General features: G+C 37.7%; 1 protein-coding gene across 1 annotated transcript; it reads left to right on the plus strand.

The window, feature by feature from the left end:
- Nucleotides 1-1,106: 1,106 nt before the first annotated feature.
- On the plus strand, nt 1,107-3,061 carry fgfbp1a (fibroblast growth factor binding protein 1a). The gene is made up of 2 exons (XM_088921746.1): nt 1,107-1,460; nt 1,996-3,061. Exon 2 carries the CDS (start codon nt 2,023-2,025, stop codon nt 2,731-2,733), a length of 711 nt encoding a protein of 236 aa, XP_088777872.1. The 5' UTR covers nt 1,107-1,460; nt 1,996-2,022; the 3' UTR covers nt 2,734-3,061.
- The last annotated feature ends 17,764 nt before the right edge of the window (nt 3,062-20,825 follow it).

Genomic DNA, 20,825 nt, shown 5'->3' on the forward strand with positions numbered 1-20,825 from the left:
TAATATGTAGAGCACATCTGTATAGTATGTCTTACATTGTTGTAGTGCACTTAATGTACAATAATCCTTTCTTTATGATTTAATTATATACGGTAAAAAATCAGCGCTAACAAATATCTGTCGAACACGGAAAACATGACTTGGCTCGGTTATATGTTGCTACTTACAAGGCGTTCAAGAATCTTACAGTAATGTCTCCAGCCCTGCAGAGCGACCCCTCTCACTCTCTGGGTACTTTGTCGCTGCCGACATTCAGAGAAATCGTCGTCATTGCCTTTCTTGACCGTTTTTGTACTTAGTTTTGGTCTCATCTCTCTTAACGCTCAGTTTGACATCTATACGCAAGGCACCTGAAACGTAAGGAGTAGTGTGGAGAACGAAACTCGTCCGGGACAATCGCGGGAAAAGTCAAGATTTTGGATAAGGTGCGAGGAGTTATGACTGTCCACAGCTTGCACCTTTCAAAGGTAAGCGTTTACTCATTTTTATGTATTGTGCAAACGTCAGAGATGATTATGTATTTATTTCACGTACAGGTTCTGTGAGCTGAAGTTGTTCGAAACGGTAGCCTTGAAGTCGGGTGTTTTTGACACCCAGGACTAACACGAGAAAGAAGTTAAATAAAAGTCTAAAGAAGCAGAATAATTAACTCATCAGTGAAAGCATCAAGAAGAATGAAAACCGATAACACGTTCCCCCAGGACCAGGGGTGAGAACCACTATATTAAAGGAATTTATATATTATATATATATAACTATATCTCGTCCACTATATTAAATGACGAGATTTCTCGTCCCTCTTGGGTGACGATTACTTATTGGGGAGATTTTCTACAGAGTACACTTTTACTTTTATAAAGCGCTTTGCGACGTTTAAAGAAATTTCAAAGTATCCCAGCGCTACTCCACTCCGGAGTGCTAAACCTCTTTCAGAAGGAGTAGGATCCGGAAGTTTCTAATTCACTTACAAGTCACATGCAAAACCTCAAGCTGCCCGAGCAGTCAGGTGGCAGGTGATACGCAGGGTAGCTGGAGAGTATCCAGCGTGGCTATACAGTACCTTGCGCCCTACTTTACAAATCCTCGGCCTCAAGCGCTTTTGAGTCGTAATACCCACGTTATGTATAACCGGAGAAGCGACGTGACATCAAAGCTGCTTCCAAAAAAGGCATTTTCTTTCATGTTGTATCATGTTACCGTAATGCCCGAATGACGGCCACTTCACCCTTCTTTCATCTGATGTGTAACAGCTTGTTTGAACACCACAAGCGATTCGGCTCCAGCATTGCGTGGTATGTGCTGAGGTATGAAAGAGGATTCCGGAATCGCACTGTGTTGTAATATCTGGCGATCGGGAGGTACCGATAGGCGTGACATTGGTGTATAAATTACACCGGCGCGCAGATCAGGTGTACTAGATCAAGTCCATCTTACTCCTTGCCTCGCTCTCCCACTGACAGGTAGGTCGGCTTTCAACTAGTACTTCAATGTTTAGCTGCGTTTCTTTCTGTGTGTCGTGTTTCAGTTTCTCTCCCAGATTCTATCGCTACGAAAAATTGGAAAAAAATATATTTTTTTAGTTTCTTGCGAAACGAACGCAAAATAAGCTCAGTGCGTGAAGAACTTTGATGGCAATCAGTATATTCTTGAATAACTACAATTTTTTTATTTTAAAATTCCTCTCAGCAAAAATAGTATGCATAATTAGAATAGCATAGTTATATATAGTAGTTCAGGTGGGTAGCTGCGTCAGCATGCGTAGGCTGCAAAGGAACAAGTAATAGGTTTATTCCATGCTGAAAAAAAGAAGAAAGAGAACACAACGTTTCGGCCGTGGAGCCTTCTTCAGGTGTCAAAGTATAGTTATATATAGTGTATATACAGTGATACTGCCTAGGGACCAAAGCATGACATTCCGTCACGCAATTAACGTTTTTAAAGTCTTGCTGGTTTGGTTGTGTGTAGTTTTTGTAACATTCTTATTTATTATTACAGGTTTATCGCCAGACGTCGGACGAAAACATGAGGCTTTTCAAAAGTTTTGCTCTGGTCCTGGTCCTTGCCTGCATCGCTCAGATGGTCCTGGTAGCCGAGTGCGAGAAAAAAGATGAAGGCAGGAAGAGGAAGAAAGAGGGCAAAGAAAAGCCGGGCGGGAACGCTCCAGCGCAGCCCGAAAAACAGCCCTCAGCCCCCACAGACAAGAGCGAGCGGGGTCAGAAAGCTCAGGCGGGCAAGGTGATGAAGGGCAAGTTCCCGACCAAGGACAAGGCGCTGTGCACCTGGCTGGCCGCGGGAGGAGACGTAAGCACCCTGAGCGTCAGCTGCGGTAAGGGTGACGCCAGTGTGGCGTGCGAATACACCGCGAAACCCTCCGCCTGTCCGCAGTTCGCTTCCAACCCCAAATCCTACTGGAAACAGATCTCCCGAGCGCTGAAGAAGCAGAAGAACCTGTGCAAAGACGCCACGGCCCTGATCAAAGCGGGGATGTGCAAGAAAGCCCCCAAAGACGCTCATTTCAAGCTGAGTCCCAGCACCTCGTCGCAAGCGGAGGAAACTCATTCGAAAACCAAGGAGAACCGCGCTAAAACTACCACAGAGGGGCCGTCTGCGACAGGCAAAAAGAACTGCCCAGAAAACACTGACCAGAAGAAAGTGGCCGAAGAGTATTGCAGCGAAACCTGGAGCTCCCTGTGTAATTTCTTCATCTCCATGGTACAGAGCGAGGACTGCTGAGACTGTGTAGGACACTGTCACGGATGTCAGCGCCAGTGACATCCTTAGCGATGTAAACGGCTTCTTGCAGCCGTTCTTAAGAAATGTTTATTTTTTCTACCGATTTTCACCTATACAGTACATTTTTAAATGTATATGTGGCGTTATATGACAAATATAAACTGTACATATGTTATGCTTATGATGGAAAAATGCACTGTTTTTAAATTAATTTTGGCACATTGTCTTTTTTTTCTACTTGGTTTTCGTTTTTAACTACATAAACTGTACTTGTGTATTTATAAATTTGTAAAAAATTCAAAAAATAAAAGTTTTTTTTATTTATTCACACTTTGGTGGTGTGTTTTAGTGATAAAAGATCGGCTTACACGTATAGCCTAGGACACCACTGTTGCCTCACATGAGCTCTGTTCTTGGGGTGCTCTCTGCATGGAGTTTGTATGTAGATTAATTGGCTTCTGGAAAGCTGGAGATCAAAAAAGCCGCTGATGCATATGTTACTTACAGATCAATTAGATTTCATTTTAAAATCCAAGTACAGTACTTTTATTCCTCATGGACCAGAATTGTATTGATTGAACATATTTCTTGCTTAATTCATCAATAAAGGGCAGGTATTCCCAATGACGTTTAGAAGCAGGTGGCCAATAAGACAAACTGGACTAGGGCTTTGTCATTTTTCCACCTTTTTATGATAAAAATTGATTAATGTAATTTATTATTGGGTGGGGGATATTTCAACATCAGATCGAGAGAGCCTTTATCAATCCTAGAGCCTCATACTTATATAATGTAGGCCACATTTTTTAGATCGATGAAGATGCTGAACAACATGTGTCTTGAGTTTGAGAAACATACTTTTGACCATGTACACACAAACCTCCTCATCTCTTGGAGATATTTACTGTAAGTCTTATGTAGAATAATATATATAATATAAAAATAATAGCACTTTACATTCCATCATTCTTAACACTATTTCCTTGTAGAGGTTAAATTAGAAAAAATGAGATTTTAATTTTTACTGAATTCACCAGCAGACAGCAGCACTAATCTGCACATTGTAAGGAAAAATGTAGGGTGGGTATCTTCCAGAATGACTGGAAACTGCAGACTGTTTTTAGAACTGACCCCCTATTGCTGTTTTGTGGCAACTGCTTTTATTTTGAACATCAGTTTCATAATATTTAAACTGGAGGGAAGTGCACCTGCTTCTAACTTTGAATTATGTCACCCACTTCTAAACACACGCACATCTTGAAGTCTTTAATCTTGCTCTGTTATCATTGAATTGTCTGATTATCTCAACGCTGAAAGAACCGGATATAAATTCCCTTTTGAAATGCATTTATCTTGAAACATTTTTGTAAGAATTGTTTTCTCTTTCTACATGATGTTCCTTTTAAAGGTTTTAGCTGAAGAACATGAGTAGTTTGTTGCTGCTTGACCAAATCAGCTGAAAGAAGCCAAGTTAATAGCATCAAAACATTATTGGGTAGCTTTTTCCATACTCCCACACTCCTGTAAAACACATTAAAAAGGGCGTGCTCTCATTTAGGAGGTTTGGTATTGTTTCTTTTGTCCATTCCTCTTCGAATTCCTTCTTATTGGAGTCCTGCTGAATTTTGGTAGAGATCTGTTTCTACATTTGTGTCCTCAGTCTAGAAACAAATGCAACTGAGACAAAACCTTTTACCTCATTCTAATTCATTAGGCACAGATCTACATCTCTAATGGACCCCTATTTACTCTCATTGAGAGAGTGTTTCCTTCAAGCTTCTCACACACTTTCTGCTGCTCTTGTTTTTAGTTCTTCGTCTATCCATTTTTAACTCTTCTTTTAATACAGGGTTGCAGAGGAGTTGGATCCTATCTTAGCAAGCAATGGGCGCAAGGCAGGGTACACCCTGGACAGCACAGCAGTCCATCACAGGGCACAAACAGACAGACATGCACACACTCACACCAGGGCTAGTTTTCCTAGAAGCCAGTTAACCTACCTGAATGTGTTAGGACTGTGGGAGGGAACTGGGACACTAGGAGCAAACCCAGTGGACCACAGAGAACATGCAAACTCCACGCAGATAGCACCCCAGGTCCTGGATTAAACCCTGGGTCTCAGTGGGGCAGCAATTCTAACCACTGCTCCAGTGTGCCACTTCTCTTTCTTGCTCTTACGAAATGAAGTCTCTGTTGATCAGCTGAGACTGATTATTGAACAAATCTGTGGTAGAATCTTAAGGCACTGCACAGTATCATCATAGATATCATCATTATATTAAAGCTAGGAAATACACAAAATCAGTGAAGCATTCAATATATGCAAAATGATCTTAAAATATATTTACATAATTTATCTAATTAATTTAATGTATCAATTTCTGAATAACACAATATAACTGACTTGTGTTAAAAAGATTTTTTTTTACCCCACTTGTTAAATAGGACATTTTATGAGATACCGTTTTTCAGAAACTATATTGTTCTAAAGCTTTATTTCATTTTATTTTGTGAATGGTTTGCAACATTTCCTCACCCTCTTGTCATTATTTAATATGCTTTTTCGGCTTCAACGTCTTAAGTGTAAGCCATTTTTTGCTGAGAATACTAAATGCAATTACAAATAATTAAGTTTGCTTCCATTTGTGAAAGTTAGGGAGGGCGTTGTACATTGGAACACACTGTGTTGGCTTTTGGCGTGACTGTAAGCAATTTGTGCCTTGTAAAGGTTTCTTTTGAAGCAGAAGTTTACTGTAGTTTGATTAATAAAAACAGCTGCCAGGTGGCGTGTTAAGAAAACTTTATCTCACCTTCTTCTCCTTGTGTGTTTCAAGCCCTTAAAATTGTGTGTGAAGCCCTTAAAATTGCCTTGTAAATGTACACAAGACTACCACTAAAACAGAGATTTCATTTTAGAAAGTATATGTTGTAATTATCAAAATATTAGAATCAGTCCAGTGTGTTTTCTATCTTGGTTCTAACTTTTTTTTTTGCAGAAAACATTTGATTAAAACCATCTTTTCTAAAAGCTTTAAACCTGAAATTTCCTGAACATGTGAAAGCACATTCCAGAATTAAATACACCATTAGATTTGTTGTAAATACTGTTCATTCAAGCTAAAAACTTTCCTCATTCCTCATACTGTACATCTTATAGGTCTTGATAAAACACCAATGCATTCAAACTGTAAGTGAATCCACTGAACAGTTAAGAATATGGAATTTATCTGTTTCTGTGTGCAGATAGATACTTCATTAACTGGAATAATACATACACCTCTTTCCATACAAAACAGCATCCCAAATTACCCAGTAGTAAATTACTCTTGTCACATTCCTTTACCTAAGCTTTCATTTGCATTTAAGCCTGTAACTTTACAAATGTCTACTTGTCTTAGGCAAGCATGCACACGATTTATAATAGTTTCAACTCAAAAGCTCTTTCATCACAGCAGGATTAGAATAACTACAACCACAAGAAGAACATTTCTTTGAATCAAGCATCTAATTAACCATTTTTCTTTCCTATGTGCATTTTTCTCATTAAATTTCCATGGATACCAACAAATAAGGGTATCCTGGATTACTGGACAGTTTGTGTTTCACGTGATGCATTTGAAAGAAAATCGTTACTTATCGGTGGGTGGTCTACTGCTCAAGACACATTTACAATTGATACTCTAAATCCATTTGAGCGTCAGTCCTTTTAAGACCTCTTCAGCTAAGTAATCCATATCCACAAATTCTAGTCACACTTACCCTAGTTTCGTGTAGAGACCCCCCAATTCAGTGTCTCCACAAACATGAAGAGTCTAAATCTGAACCCCTCAAGAATTTATCCAGCTAGGTTACGAAAGCTCCACTGTGCCACAGATGTATGCCAGAGCCCCAGAGTTCTGATTCCTAGTCTTACAGTGCCTTGCAAAAGTATTCACTCCCTTCCAATGAAATTGATGAACTACAAATTAGATCTACTCATGTTGGTCAATGTATGTTCTTAACCAACACTTGACAGGTCACATGAACATGGAAAGATGATAAATGACTGCATTTTTTAGATAAGGTCGCTCAGTTTACATACCTGTTCAATCTCTTTCCTTCTTTAAGATTTGGGAACAAAAAGACATTTTTAGTTCAAAACGGTGACTTGTCCAGTAAATGAGTATTGTAATGATTAGGGGTTATTTGTATTTGTGTCTTGCCTGTTGCAGATCCACACTGTTCCACCACTGTGTGTCGAGTTACCAACCCTGACTGACCTCTCGGTTAAATGGAGCCTCACCTGTTATAACAATCAGTTATAATTTGTCATAAACATATTCTCTTTAAGGAAGACTTTTGTAAAACTTCTGAACCAAATATAAACAAAAATGACGTGGCTGGATTATTACAACATAGTAGAGTTTTCTGGACATGGTGACTTGGCATTCAGTGTTTTGATTAAGGAAAAATGTATATGTTACTGATGTGGGAATAATGATTATCCTTTTTTTCCCAGTTTCAGTTTATAATATGCAGAGTAATAGCTCACTAAACCTCTAATTTAATTCTGAATGCAATATGGAGCTTCTGATTTGTAAATAAATGAAAAGTGAGTATTTCACAAGGTGTGTTCTGTTTAAATCTAGAAATTTGGCTTAAAAGAAATGCACTGTCAAAACAGTTTTTTTGTTTTTTAATTTGGGTGTATTCCACTGTACTAGTGCAGTATAATGAAACAGAGTTTAAAAACTGGTTTATTAATATTATTCGTGAAGAATGTAATCATTGAAGAAGAGTCAGAACACGTCCTAGGAAACAAGGCTTTATAGATAAAACAAGAAAGTACTGTAGTTTAGTTTCCCAACTGGAAGCAATGATTCTGTAGCCCTGACTTTCCTATATCTACACGACAAATCTTGTGTATGATATACAAATTGGTGTATGAGGAGCACAGTGTAACAGAGACTCCTCCTGGACAGAAATATGAACCTGTATTAAAACGCTAAAAACCACAAATAGGAAGTACCTCTTTATCAACAGCTGGTTTGCGAACTGGAGGTACTGAATCCCCAGCCTTGAGGGGATTATTAGAATCGTTATATCAGGCCCAATAAACCACGTAGTGGTTAGGATTGGAATTGCTAGAACAAGGAAGATTGAAGTGGAGAAGAAAGTTACAGTGACTGAGGTGAAAGATATGACTCAATCTACACTGCCTAACACAATAGTTGCCATTTTTCTGGTTTATCATTTTCAATCTCCCTAGCTAAGATGTTAAAAAAAATTAATAAAGGTGAAACAATAAGGTCAATAAAATGTTTCTCACCCATTCTAAGATCTTTAGGCAAAAAAAACCTAAAACATTCTCCTTCACTTTGCAAGTGAAATATTCAGTGCTGCTGAAACTAGTGAAGTAGATCCCTTGTTCCATAAAGTTTGTTCTAATTGGATTTGAAAGGCTTTGGTCAGACCCACCTCCTACAGAAGTGAAGGTATTTCTGGAATTTGCTACTGGCTAAAAACTGACTTGTATAGTAATTGTTTATTAAATAAGGGCGCAAAAAAACTAACCTTAATGCAAGAAACAACATGTCTCAGTTCCTTTGTGTTTTATAATCTCTTTCAGACTTGCAATGGAAAAGAAATGTAAAAATGTCAAATCAAGACAGTATGTTTTACTACACCAAAACATAGAAAGCCTTTCACAACCGAATGTTATATTTTGGAGGTGTTATTAAACTCTACTTTGCAGTTCGGGATTCCAGTTTAGAAATGTAAATTGCCAGGGTTTTAATCATATAAAATAAGCACTAGGTCCTGTTTAATTTGTTTCCTTAATTTCCTTTCCTTTAAATAAAATATGTCCTCAAACTGTCAAAAAAGTATAACTTTTTCTGAAAAGTAACCACTGTTTCCACTCCTGTAGAGTAGAGAGTAGAGGAGATTATTGCCATATGTACATGTATATTGGAATTCAAGTTATACAACCTCTTAGAAATTAGAGTTTACAGTATTTGGAATTGTTTGTTACAGAAGTGTAACTACGAAACACAGATTAATACACTAGTAATAAAATATATGAGAGGAAACAAGAAAACACTCCAGGACTGAAATGTGCAACAATTTGTTCACTGTGAGAGAGGGCTCTACGGTTCTGTCAATACAAAAGTGTGCATAAATGTCTCTTAGAAACCACAATTGTAAAACACTGATTTTCACCAACAGGTGAATCCTGCTAATGATGACCTTCACTCAAATTCAATAAATTGAAACAGAAAAATTGTATTTTCTTGTAAAGGTCAGAAAGATAATGTGTGTAAAACTGAATGCTTGTGTTGAAATAAAAAATATTTAGTGAAGATATTAGCAATTGACCTAAAATCGAACGTGTGCAGTAATTTCATTTAAGCATCTCTTACTAATTTGTAAAAATGTCAGATGTTTGGGATCATTGAAGCTATGCAGATATTTCTGGAAGAACTTGCTAGGGTAGAAATACTGTACATTGCCAAATACCTGTCTCACTGCAGGAAGTGGTGAGATTTTCACAGTAACCCCGTTTTGACTGTTTTTTCAGGAAAAAATTCTGAGTCCAAATGCTTGTTGGATATTGCTATCTAAACAAGTTTTTCCAATCTATTAGACATTAGGCACATATTCACCCACATTCCACTTAGAGACGAGTTATAGAAGGCGAAGCTGAAAGTCCACTGTCTGGGTTTTGGTTCAAGTTGAGAGTGTATTGCCTGGCATGACCTTAATGTTTTGTGAAACAGGCAATATCTGAGATATCTTTCTGTTGGTCTGGTGATTCTTATAGTTGTTGCATTTTTTTGTACTGTACGTGCAAGACCTGTGATTATTAATAATTCTGTAGAACCTTTAATTATGAGAAAGCAACCAATGAGCTATTATAAATCAATCTGCAGACTTCTTCAGAATGAACACTGATATACGAACGAGAGAACACAAATGAAAAACTACATGGAAGTGGATTTCAAACTGAGAGCAGGAGGCACTTCTTTGTGTAAAGGGTAAAAGGGATTCAGGTGATGTGATATTTATTCAATTATAGTACTAACCTTTTAAAAGGCAGAAAGTGTACATCCACATTACTGCAATGTGTTAATAAACCTGCCTTCACTGAATCAAGGCACCGATAACTATAAATGGTGTTATTGCATCATCAAACAGGTACCATAAAAAGTGAGATCATTTGCAAACCTGTACCATGAGGCAAACTGCAAGTCAAATGGTTTCCCTGATTGTGAGTAAAAATTAACTTTATATTATTTTCTTAACAACTCAACTACCAGCAAAATGAACTTTGCTCTACAACCAACCTCCTCTTGATGTCACATGGCTATAAAACTGCACTTTTGCATCAGTCCATTCAGTTTTCGTTTGGCAAAGGCATACAATATTAAAACAGGCCTGAATTTGGTTTGTCCAAACAGATCTCGTGAATATGTAAAGGCGGAGCACACAAAATCCAGTTGCTTTAGCCTTTGGAAATGTCTTCAGATCATGCAAATAAACGTAGTTCAAATGAACGATACTTCAAGCCAGCAAAAAAAACTTCAAAATCAAGGATATTTGAGTTAATGTTTAGAAAATAAATTATAGTATATGTTACAGTATAACTATTATAGTTATTATAAGCGAAGTATTGTTAAGTGAAGATGATATGAGTGAGGTAAATGACTGTTCGGAAATGTTTCAAGTAGGTAGCTACATCAGCATGCGCAGGCTGCAAAGGAACAAGTAAAGATTCATTCCATGCTGAAAAGAGAAGAAAAGAGACAACGTTTCAGCTGTGAAGCCTTCTTTAGGTGTCAAACATATTCTCTTTAAAGAAACGTTGTGTTTCTCTTTACCGAAACGTGTTTCTTTTCTTCTCTTTTCAGCGTGGAATAAACCTTTACTTCCTGTTCAGGAATGTTGACAGCTTTATATCTTTAGATCCGAGAATTTCGGATGCCCCAAATTTCCAGAATTTCACTGCCACCAAACCACTCCTGCTATCCTTTAAACGGGGTACAGTCTTGAATTCGCTCTTGTCTCAAAGTGTTTTTTTCCTGACATTTTTGTTATGGCTCAAAATAAATAGCATACTACTTACTTACTTAGGGACTATAGTTTTGTTGTTATTGATTGATATTGCTGATACAATAAATTGGTATTGGTCTCTTTATCCTCCAGAGAATGGGATTTTGTAAAAAAAATGTAATGCTTTTCACTTGTTTATTACATTTATTCCTTTCAGGGTGATTGTGGTTAATTTAAGTTATTAAGTGAGTTATTTTTCCTTGGCTCTTAGCTGCAATATACAGTATTCTGTGATTATAACAGTCTTGTGTCTAAAAACAGGATAGTGTTAATCACTGGACCATTATTACCCAAGTTTCCTCAAATTAAATATCACGATACTTGACATCACTTCCACACTTTCTGCTAAGTGAGTGACCATTACCTGTTTGTGAAAGACACCTATAGTTATCTAATGTAGTCATAGAAGTTATAGTTGCACACTACTGATTGAAACATCCATTTTGCATGACATTTAGAATGTCACACACCCTTCATATTTAAACAAACATAGTCTGACTAAGACGAACTGTTAACAAATCTCATTTGATTAATTTCACATGAGATTTTCTTAAACTGACTCAGTCTCTATACTGTAGCTTTGCTTTGCTACAACCTAATCTAGCCACTCCCTCAATTGAGACCTGTTCCTACACCAGCTGCATTCTGGGCTGATGAGTCATGAAGCATTGTAAGAGTACATCCTACACATTGAGCTTTTCATTGCCTTAAGCACTTGGATTTCCAAAATGGTGTAACTAATGCATTCAACAAACAAAACCTGCACCACTTTTCATTTGATGGGAAAAGGCAAAGAATAACTGTTTTGTTTTTGTAATGTATAATAATAATTAATGATTTCTTACACTTACAGCATATAGTGCTTTTCTGGACACTCCACTCAAAGTGCTTTACAGGTGATGAAGACTCCCTCCACCACCACCAATTCACAGATAGGGATTATTAGGAAGCCATGATTGGTAAAGGCCTGGGGGGGAAATTGGGTCAGGACATCAGAGAAACAGTCCTGCTCTTTTCCAGAAACGCCCTGGGATTTTAAATGACTACACAGAGTAAGAACCTTGGTTTCATTTCTCATCTAAAGGATGGCACCTTTTTACAGTATAGTGTCCCCATCACAATCACTGGGGCATTAGGACCCACACAGACCACAGGGTGAGAACCCCCTACTGGTCCCACTAACACCTCTTCCAGCAGCAACCTTAGCTTTCACAGGAGGTCTCCCATCCAGGTACTGACCAGGCTCACACCTGCTGAGCTTCAGTGGGCTGTCAGTCGTGAGGTGCAGCTGCTGACATAAAATATAAAGTATAAACTATGCTGCTTCATATCTTCTTCCACGCCTCATAGAAGCATCTTTCCGATACTTTCTGCTGACTGAAGCAAGTATTCTCAGTCAAGACATAGTAGAAAAAATTCACATTTAGCACACCATCTTAGATTGTACTTACAATCTTCCATTGTACCTGGAGGCAGGTTGAAAAAATAGACACCCCCTCAGCAAATACAGTACATATCTTTTATCTCCTAGATCAGAGATTAAAATGAAAGAAAATATTTTATCTGTACATTTTTAAATCTGATATATACCTACGCATTTAGTGATTCTATCATGCATCATACTGTAATTTTTTAAAACAATCTCGGTGTCCTGCTTTCATAACATACCTTGTTTGTTCCTTAACTTTCAGCCTAAAAAAAGAGCTTTTTTGTTGTTGTGCATTTTGTAATTTCAACACATTTTCAGTTATGATCTTCAACAAAAGTCTCTGCAAGTATTAAAAAGCAAAAGAAAATACTGTATGTGAATAAACAGATACACCCCCACATTTTTCATTCACACTGGTACTGCAAAGATTACACTCGCACGTAATATATTGTCCAAAGTCATGCCACTTGGTCAGTTAGAAAAGAACTCAAAACTGTCAAATCAGAGTACAGAACAGAGTACAGTCCAAATAGCACCCAAAAAATCATCTAGTCAGTCAGGGGACAAGGCCGACTTTCTCTCTATTTCTCAAAATGTAAAACATGATTTCTCCTTTCTGACATGCCTGCTGCAGCAAAACATATTACTGCCCCATGAAGTCTTTTAAAAATTATGTATCGCTGCCCATTTTTGCTGTCGAAATACTAAACTAGTCTGCTCACTCAGGTGAAGTACAAAAAACAAAGAACTACTCATAGGGTTTTAAGCTTCTTTCACAGACTCTTTCCTAATTTTTCAGTATTTAATAAAATCTAATGCAACGACACCCTTTAATTACTGGAAATCAGTGCATTCCATTCAATACAATTCCTGTACTCCGGAATGTTCTGTCACCTGTGCCAAGTAAACTGATTATATCACGTAGCCACAGAGACCAGTAGTTTACACTTCTTAGGCATGCCACTGCCAGGCAAAACACGTTTTTTCTGTTTCTTTCTTAAAGCCCACGCAGCAGGGGGCTGGAATGGTTTCCTTTGACAGTGGAGCGTGATTGGAGTGAATGAGCGATCATGCCATTCAAAAACCAATAACAGTACAAACAGCCTAAACCTCCTGATTGTTGGCAACTCCTTGCCAGTGAGTAATTCAGCACTTCCAGAGCTGGATTATAAACTGTTAGAGTGTAATTAGGTGGATTTCCATTTAATTTAATTAAAATACAGTTTTAGTTTATTTTATGTAAGCTTGTCATAAAAGCTTCATGTAATAAATGGAGTAATTTATTGTTTTGTTTTTCAACTTCCCACGTGCTCAGTTTCTTCAAGCCACAGAAACTGGTGTATGCTCAACCCCACTTTTCGCAACACATTTTTAAATGATTGAGGTTATTGACAGCATAAAAAACTGCATGTATGCACTACGTCTGTACCACTCCAGTAAAGAACCACGTTTTTGCATTTGGAAAAAAACCCAAAATAGAAAGAAAATTATTTCATTTTTCTCATTTGATTCCTAGTCCATAAGAACCAATATCTCATAAAAGCCATCCTTTAAAGGACTGTAAATTGCCTTGAGGGACTTTTAAAATTCACATTATCTCAGCAGAAGACTCCTTGAAATCTGCTTTGTCTAAATTTGACATCCACGTACAGCAGTGCTGATCAATTCAGTCCCTGAGATTCACCAGCTGTCCAAATAAGCAAGTAAGCAATTCTAACAATTGGTACGAAAATATATCATTTTTTAAAATTAATATTATATTCTCTGGGGCACAGTGCCACATTGGTTAGCATTGCTGCCTCACAGCGATGGGTCCCAGGTTTAGTTCCAAATTTGGAGTGCTATCTGTGTGGAGTCTGCATGTTCTCCCTGTGTTCATGTGGGTTTCCTCCAGGTGCTCCAGTTTCCTCCCACAGTCTAAAGACATACTGGTAGGTAAATTGGCGTCTGGGAAAATTAGACCTGGTATGTGCATATTTGGGTTTGTGTCGTGTGCACCCTGTAATGGATTAGTGTCCCATCCAGGGTGTATCCTGCTTTGTTCCCATTGGTTGCAGCGATAGTCTCCAGCTCCACTGAAAGACTGTACTGGATTCAACAGTTAAAAAATGGATGGATGGCATGTTATTGCCTATAATTCTTTCTATTAAAATACTGTTGATGTTCCTGTTTTATTCCTTGTAAAATACAGCAAATGTATACATTTACATGGAATCTGTAACAGCTTGCTCAGACTTTACACTTTGTAAGCCCTAGAATGATTCTTTTAAAGAATCAAGGCCAAACTATACAACCAATGAAAGCAAATTCTGCCATTTTTTTCACCTTTAAGGTTCCAGATATGTAAGTGATCTTGCTTACTATCTGAATGCTTTTTTTAATTATACATTTGGACGACTCACATAAATATTGCATGCTGAGCAGTAATTGTATATCCTGATGTAAAATATTCTCCTGAGGAGGGATATTCAGATTAATCAACAGCAGTTTAACTAGAACAGTCGGAAGTTATTAATATCATATTTTTAAAAAGAGCTCCCTATAGAGAATGCTTCAAAGGTGTCTTCAAAGGCTAACTTTCAGTGAAATAGCATTTCCCTGCCTCTGAGTACATGAGCAATCCATACGGGTCTGATTTAGAAATCAAACTAATTAGCAAGCTAATTAAGCTAGTAAAACCTGTTGAGAAAGCACTCATTATTTTATTTTACCTCAAGAATCTGTTATGTATGACTAATGTCTAGGAATGCCCACAACTTTCACACCTTCTTAGTTGTTAAGCTTTCTTTTTTAACAGTGTTTGGATTATTTAAGGCTTTGTTGAGGAAGATGTTAACAGAATCTTTGAAATCCTGCTGGTTAACTTTGTAACAGTGGGTTTTTGAGATTGTGTTAGAACACTCATAAAGTCTTGCACAGGAAGTGACACTCCTGAATCCAGAAGTGGTCTTTTGAATACAATTTGTGTCATTCTAAGGTTGCTCTCAAAAGCATCTTAGATTTACAAACTTTAAATTCCACAACCAAAGCCAGACTTCACAAAGAATTAATGAAAAGGTCTGCATTTGGAGTATTAAAAAATGTCAAAAACATGACTGAATGGATACCCGCTAAATGCGCCAAAATATATTTAACAGCATTTCAATACAAAAGCCTTTTTACAGGACAAAGAATGACAGATTATTAAAAACTAAAATCTGATGGGTGCAAGTAATGATGAAAGGTGTGTGTCTTCCCTAGTACTAATATCCTGCAACTCTAGGTTTCTTTATAAAATTCAAAGTTTATTGTTTTATTTTTTTCGCTATGTGTACTCCAACATGGAATAATAAATTGCATTTCTCTCTACAACCACACTAAATAAAAGATTATCTCAACAATCTCTTGAAGTTCTTCTAGTTTTGAAAAGAGTCAATTGTTTCTACCATTCAAGCTACTGGAAGCCACCATACCTGAGTCTAAATGGACTGATACAGTACCTCACAGAGATGTGGAGGTTTCTGGCCAAAGGAGCAGATCCCTCTGTCAAATTTTCTATGAGCTCCTAGCAACTGCAGCTGGAGAAGGGCACAGTCTGACTTAGACCTGTGATGTGGAATGAAATGGAACAACCATCTTTTGTTAAAGGATATTTTATTCGCTTATGGATGCATGTGCTCATGTTCATTTAAAAAATCCAGCATTATTTACAGCATTGCATAATTTTGTTTTCACCTTCCCTGACATTAACAGTCCCTCTCAATTTGCTTTTCCTGGATGTCTAAATTCTCAAAAGTGCCAGATATTGTTTTGGCCTCCTAAGGCACATTTTTTTAATTGCCTTTTCAGGCAGATCTTTTATTTTCCACGTCTCAAATTAATTTACTTTATCTGGCCTTATTCTTTAATTCCTTTTACCTGACCTAAATAATTAGTTTGAATAGCATTTAATTACAGTGTCTTGCACAGTTTTCACATTTTGTTGCTTTAAAGCTTGCCATAATTTCTGAAGTATTCTGAAGTAGCGATGAATGTGTGTTTTGTACACAACCTGCCCCACACACAGCAAGAAGTAAATAATTCATTGAAAAGAAGATTGAAGTCGCAATGGCATATGTATTCAAACCCTTTTATGAGGCAAACTAATAAAGGTGCACAAAATTACCTTATTAATTGAGTGGCCTCTGGCTGTGTGCACTAATAGGGGTTCTTACGATTGCAGAATAAAAACACCTGTCTCTGGAAAAGGGTTTAAATAATATGAATATCTCTGTGCGCAAAGTCTACTCAATCAATTAGCAAGAAATGGAAGGCAACCGTGTCAAATACCAATGAAACAGAAAGGGAGTAACCATGAGTGGAGCAGCAAAAATAATAAAGACTGGTAAATTACACTAAGCCTGGTGCTTTTGGTTACAAATGGTTCAGCTTACATGAAATATTCAAGAACCTAATTTTGCATTTTACTTAAAACATTGCACTCAGATCTGTTAATTTGCAGCTTGCTATAAAGCAGTTTTAGCACTGTAGCACACTGATAACCCAGTGTACCCAGTGTTTTTTTTTTATCTAAAGCTTTTTAGGATAGCCAATTTTAAGTATGGTTACAGGTAGGACAGCATAGTAGTATTGCAGTAAGCACTGGTTTACCCCAGCTCTTTGTCCTGTATGCATTTGTGGAGTTTGCATTTTGTTGATATGGGTTTTCTCCAGGTGCTCTGGTATCTTCCCTTCTTCTAAAGACACAGTATGTTAACTACACTCTGTCCATCTCTGGGTTTGCAGCAATCCTTTCCAGAAATCATGTTTCTGACATTTCTGGCAGAATGGAAGTCTCAGAATTATCAGGTTCTGCAAAAATGTCCCCTTTACTGAACACTAAAAATATTTAAAGCAATCCCTGTATACAATTATTGTATATGTGTAACTAAAAAAACACAACATGATACCTTCCTAGAAATTGTTTTTTTTTTTCTGACAGGAAACACCCATGAAAAAATCACAAAAGAAGGGAATTCTTCTTTGGAGTTTTTTAACAGGAACATGACTTAACGTGTTTAGCAGAACAGGAGCGGGCAGAAAGGATTTCTACTCATCCCTTTTTGGTAAATATTTCTCATAAGGACTGGAAACTTTAAATGCTTGCTGTAAAAAAACAAGTAAATATTTATGCAGCCTGATCTTTCCAACAATCATTTGGTGCTTTACTATCTATATTACAGTGCCTTCATGACTTACTTGGCATTTTAAAGAAAGTCAAAACAACAAGACCTCCTATATTTTTGTATACACAAGAAAACATAGCAGAGTTGTGATTTTTTGGTTCCAGAACAAAAAAAGGCAAAAGAAGAGGAAAGAAACATTTTGATGCTTGGGAGGTCTTGCTCAGCTTTATTTAGGGACAGCCTTATTCAGGGGCGTAAAATACTTTGCTGTAAAACAAAGTGTGTTCACCTCCTGCTGTTAGTTGATAGAAATATTTAACATAATCATACAGAAAACATATCACAGTTAAAAAGATAAAAATGTCTAATATTGTGTACAATATTGGCCACTATAATTAATTAATAATAATTATAATTAATTGTTTACACTTATATAGTGCTTTTCTGGGCACTCCACTCAAAGCACTTTACAGGTAATGGGGACTCCGCTCCACCACCACCAGTGTGCAGCCCCACCTGGGTGATGCGACGGCAGCCATAGTGCACCAGTACACTCACCACACACCAGCTATCAGTGGGGAGGAGAGCAGAATAATGAAGCCAATTCATAGATGGGGGTTATTAAGAATCCATGATTGGTAAGGGCCAAAGAGAAATAAGGCCAGGACGCTAGGATTACATCCCTATTCTTTTTGAGAAACACCCTGGGATTTTTAATGAACACAGAGAGAGAAACGTGAACCAAAGGAAAAAAGTAAAAACTACACAGAAGTGTTCAAAACTAAAAAAAGAGAAAAAACACAAGGGGGTGTGGGAGACTAGAAAATCGCATGAACCTAAATGCCTTTGAAGTACAGATCCGGACTTCTTTGAAGAAAAGAGCAGGATGAGCTTACCGCAAAACGAGCATAAATAGACTAGATACGTCCTCTCATTTGTAATCTTCTTTATGTTCTTAACCTGCAGACGTTTGGCCAAAACATAGCAATCACCTACACCTGATTACTGCTAATAAGAAAACATGTGCAAAGTCTAGGTCTTTCAACGGAAACTAGGCGAGACTGCTGGAAACAAGAACAATCTGTCCCTGTCTAACACTTAAGGTATTTTGTGACAGGACTTACCTGTCAAAAGAAAAATAACTGTGTCAGACAAAACCATTTTTTACATGTTACATCATTTGACATGACCATTGTGCCCATCGACCATTGTCACGAACCTCATTTTATGACAAACATTTTTACATTTTGCAAAATATATGATTTAGGCCAACAGCACATGATGCACCCTGTTTTTGTTTTTGGAAACTGTTGATCAAAGTTGCCATTAAAATGTTAGCACTGGGATATTTAATACTAAAGTGAGCAAAGCTGTTAAAAACTGTAAGTAGCAGCAGTGTGATCCAAGTACAGCTGTACTACCAATATTAATGCATTTACATCTGTGCTTCACCCGATGTGCTACTGTGCCACTAATACTGTAATTCCTAATCAGAACACCCACAGACCAATACGAAAAAAAACCACTAATAGCATTGCAAAGAACACCCATTATCTAAAATGACATTTTCATTTGACCAAGTTCACACTTGAACAGCAGCACCCAGAGGCTAATTCTGAGGTGTTGCAACCTGTGAAACCAAGTTTAAATACATGATAAAAGTGCTTTACGTCTTGATGTACAGTAAATAAAGAGGTGGATGGAGAACCACCCTGTGATGTGTCCTGGAGGCAAGCTGGAGATTAATTTATAGCATTTGGAAATGGCTGTGCATTCCAAAGCTAGGCTCTGAACTGGTTGTGATATTGTGTTGCTAATGAAACTACCCTCCTACATTTGTATTATAGCTATATTCACAAATTTCCAATATTGTGGTTTAGAATTGAAGATTAATAGTGTCACATACTGTAGCACAGCCTTTAATTTGGCCCAGCTTTGGGGAACACATTTTTACACCTGTTGTATCACAGTGTGTGGTTGTGGTATCACTTATTAACTATACATGTGTAAATTAGGTCACGTTCATGGTGAGGGCTGTGCTTTGTCAATACTTTCATTTCCTAATAAATTGTGATAGCAGTGGTGCAGCACGGTACCAAAACAGTCAGCATGGCTGCCTTGCAGTGCAGGGGCCGTGGGATCAGTCCTGGGCTGCTGTCTGTGTGGAGTTTGTATGTTCTCCCCAGGTTTCAGTGGGTTTCTCAAGACAGTCCAAAGACATACTGGTAGGTTAATTGGTTTCTGGGAATATTGGCCCTGGTGCGAGTGTGTGTTTGTCTGTCCTGTGACGGACCCTATCAAACAGCCCCCTGGCAAATCAACACAGATTTTTAGAGAACTGTTTATATTTTAACCTCTTTTCCAATCAGCCTCTAACACCCTAACATCACTTATCACCAGGTGCAGGTACTTTACCATAAAATGAAAATCTTCCAAGAGTTTTGCTTGCAAAGACAAGGCCGTTGATTTTATGGAGTGGTTTCACAAACGCCCTGGTTACTTAAATTAGCACCAGATAGTCCAAGATTTGTAATAAACATGAAACCATAGGTATTATTTTTATAATGAGATTTAGTTTCCAACAACAAATGGAAAATTACTTTTAATCTATTACTGTACTTTGAGCATGTCTTTGCTATAAACATCATAAAATATCAATGACCGTTTCTGCTTCATTCTGACAACAAAAAGAGCCTCGTTTTCACGAACTCTAGCACACAACTTTTTTCCTGCACTACTGTTAATTCAGGTTGAGAAAGGCTTCTTGGCAATCAAATAGAAAAAGAACAGGGAGCAGACATCTGGGTGTGCTCAGAACATCTAGAAGTCTGCTCACTGTTCTTTTTGTACCTGAAAAGAGGTCTGTGCTGTACAGAACAGTACATGATACTTGCTTCCTCATGACCATTCATCATAGAGCCTCACCTGCATTCTTACTTTGTAGAAGGTTACTGTTTTTGTGGGTGGAGCCGTCAGGGCGGTTTCCTGTGGACTGATATGGTCTGACCCAACTTGCAGGTACATCGTGTCTTCTATTGGCTGGGCATGCTAGATCGTAATCAATGACAAACACTTCAAGGCACACCCCAACAATGAAGACTACCGTGTGTGGGTGCCAAGGGAAGTTACAAAGTTCAGAATGCCACCTGAATTTTTTTCTGCCCGGTGAATGTCTCTATAAAATCGAGCCAGGATTTCCTATACACAATCTCTGTTTGTAATAAAGAGTATCCCACGAGCCCTTATTTTTTCGACAATGAAATTTTTTTTGCCCTGTGGTGGGACTCCACACTGGTATTAGGATATACAGAGTTGCATCGCTCTTTTAATTTTGAAGAGCTGGGAAATACACCCACTTCCTTCACATATGCCAAACCTGCCTAAGAGTTTGAACATCCTATATTCAGTACTTAATCTGAGGAATCACC

The sequence above is a fragment of the Atractosteus spatula genome, chromosome 1, assembly GCF_055471065.1.
Source record: "Atractosteus spatula isolate fAtrSpa1 chromosome 1, fAtrSpa1.hap1, whole genome shotgun sequence".
NCBI lineage: Eukaryota > Metazoa > Chordata > Actinopteri > Semionotiformes > Lepisosteidae > Atractosteus > Atractosteus spatula.

What these genes read in the sequence shown, in the direction of transcription:
- fgfbp1a (XM_088921746.1), top strand. Translation starts at nt 2,023, where the DNA reads ATGAGGCTTTTCAAAAGTTTTGCTCTGGTCCTGGTCCTTGCCTGCATC.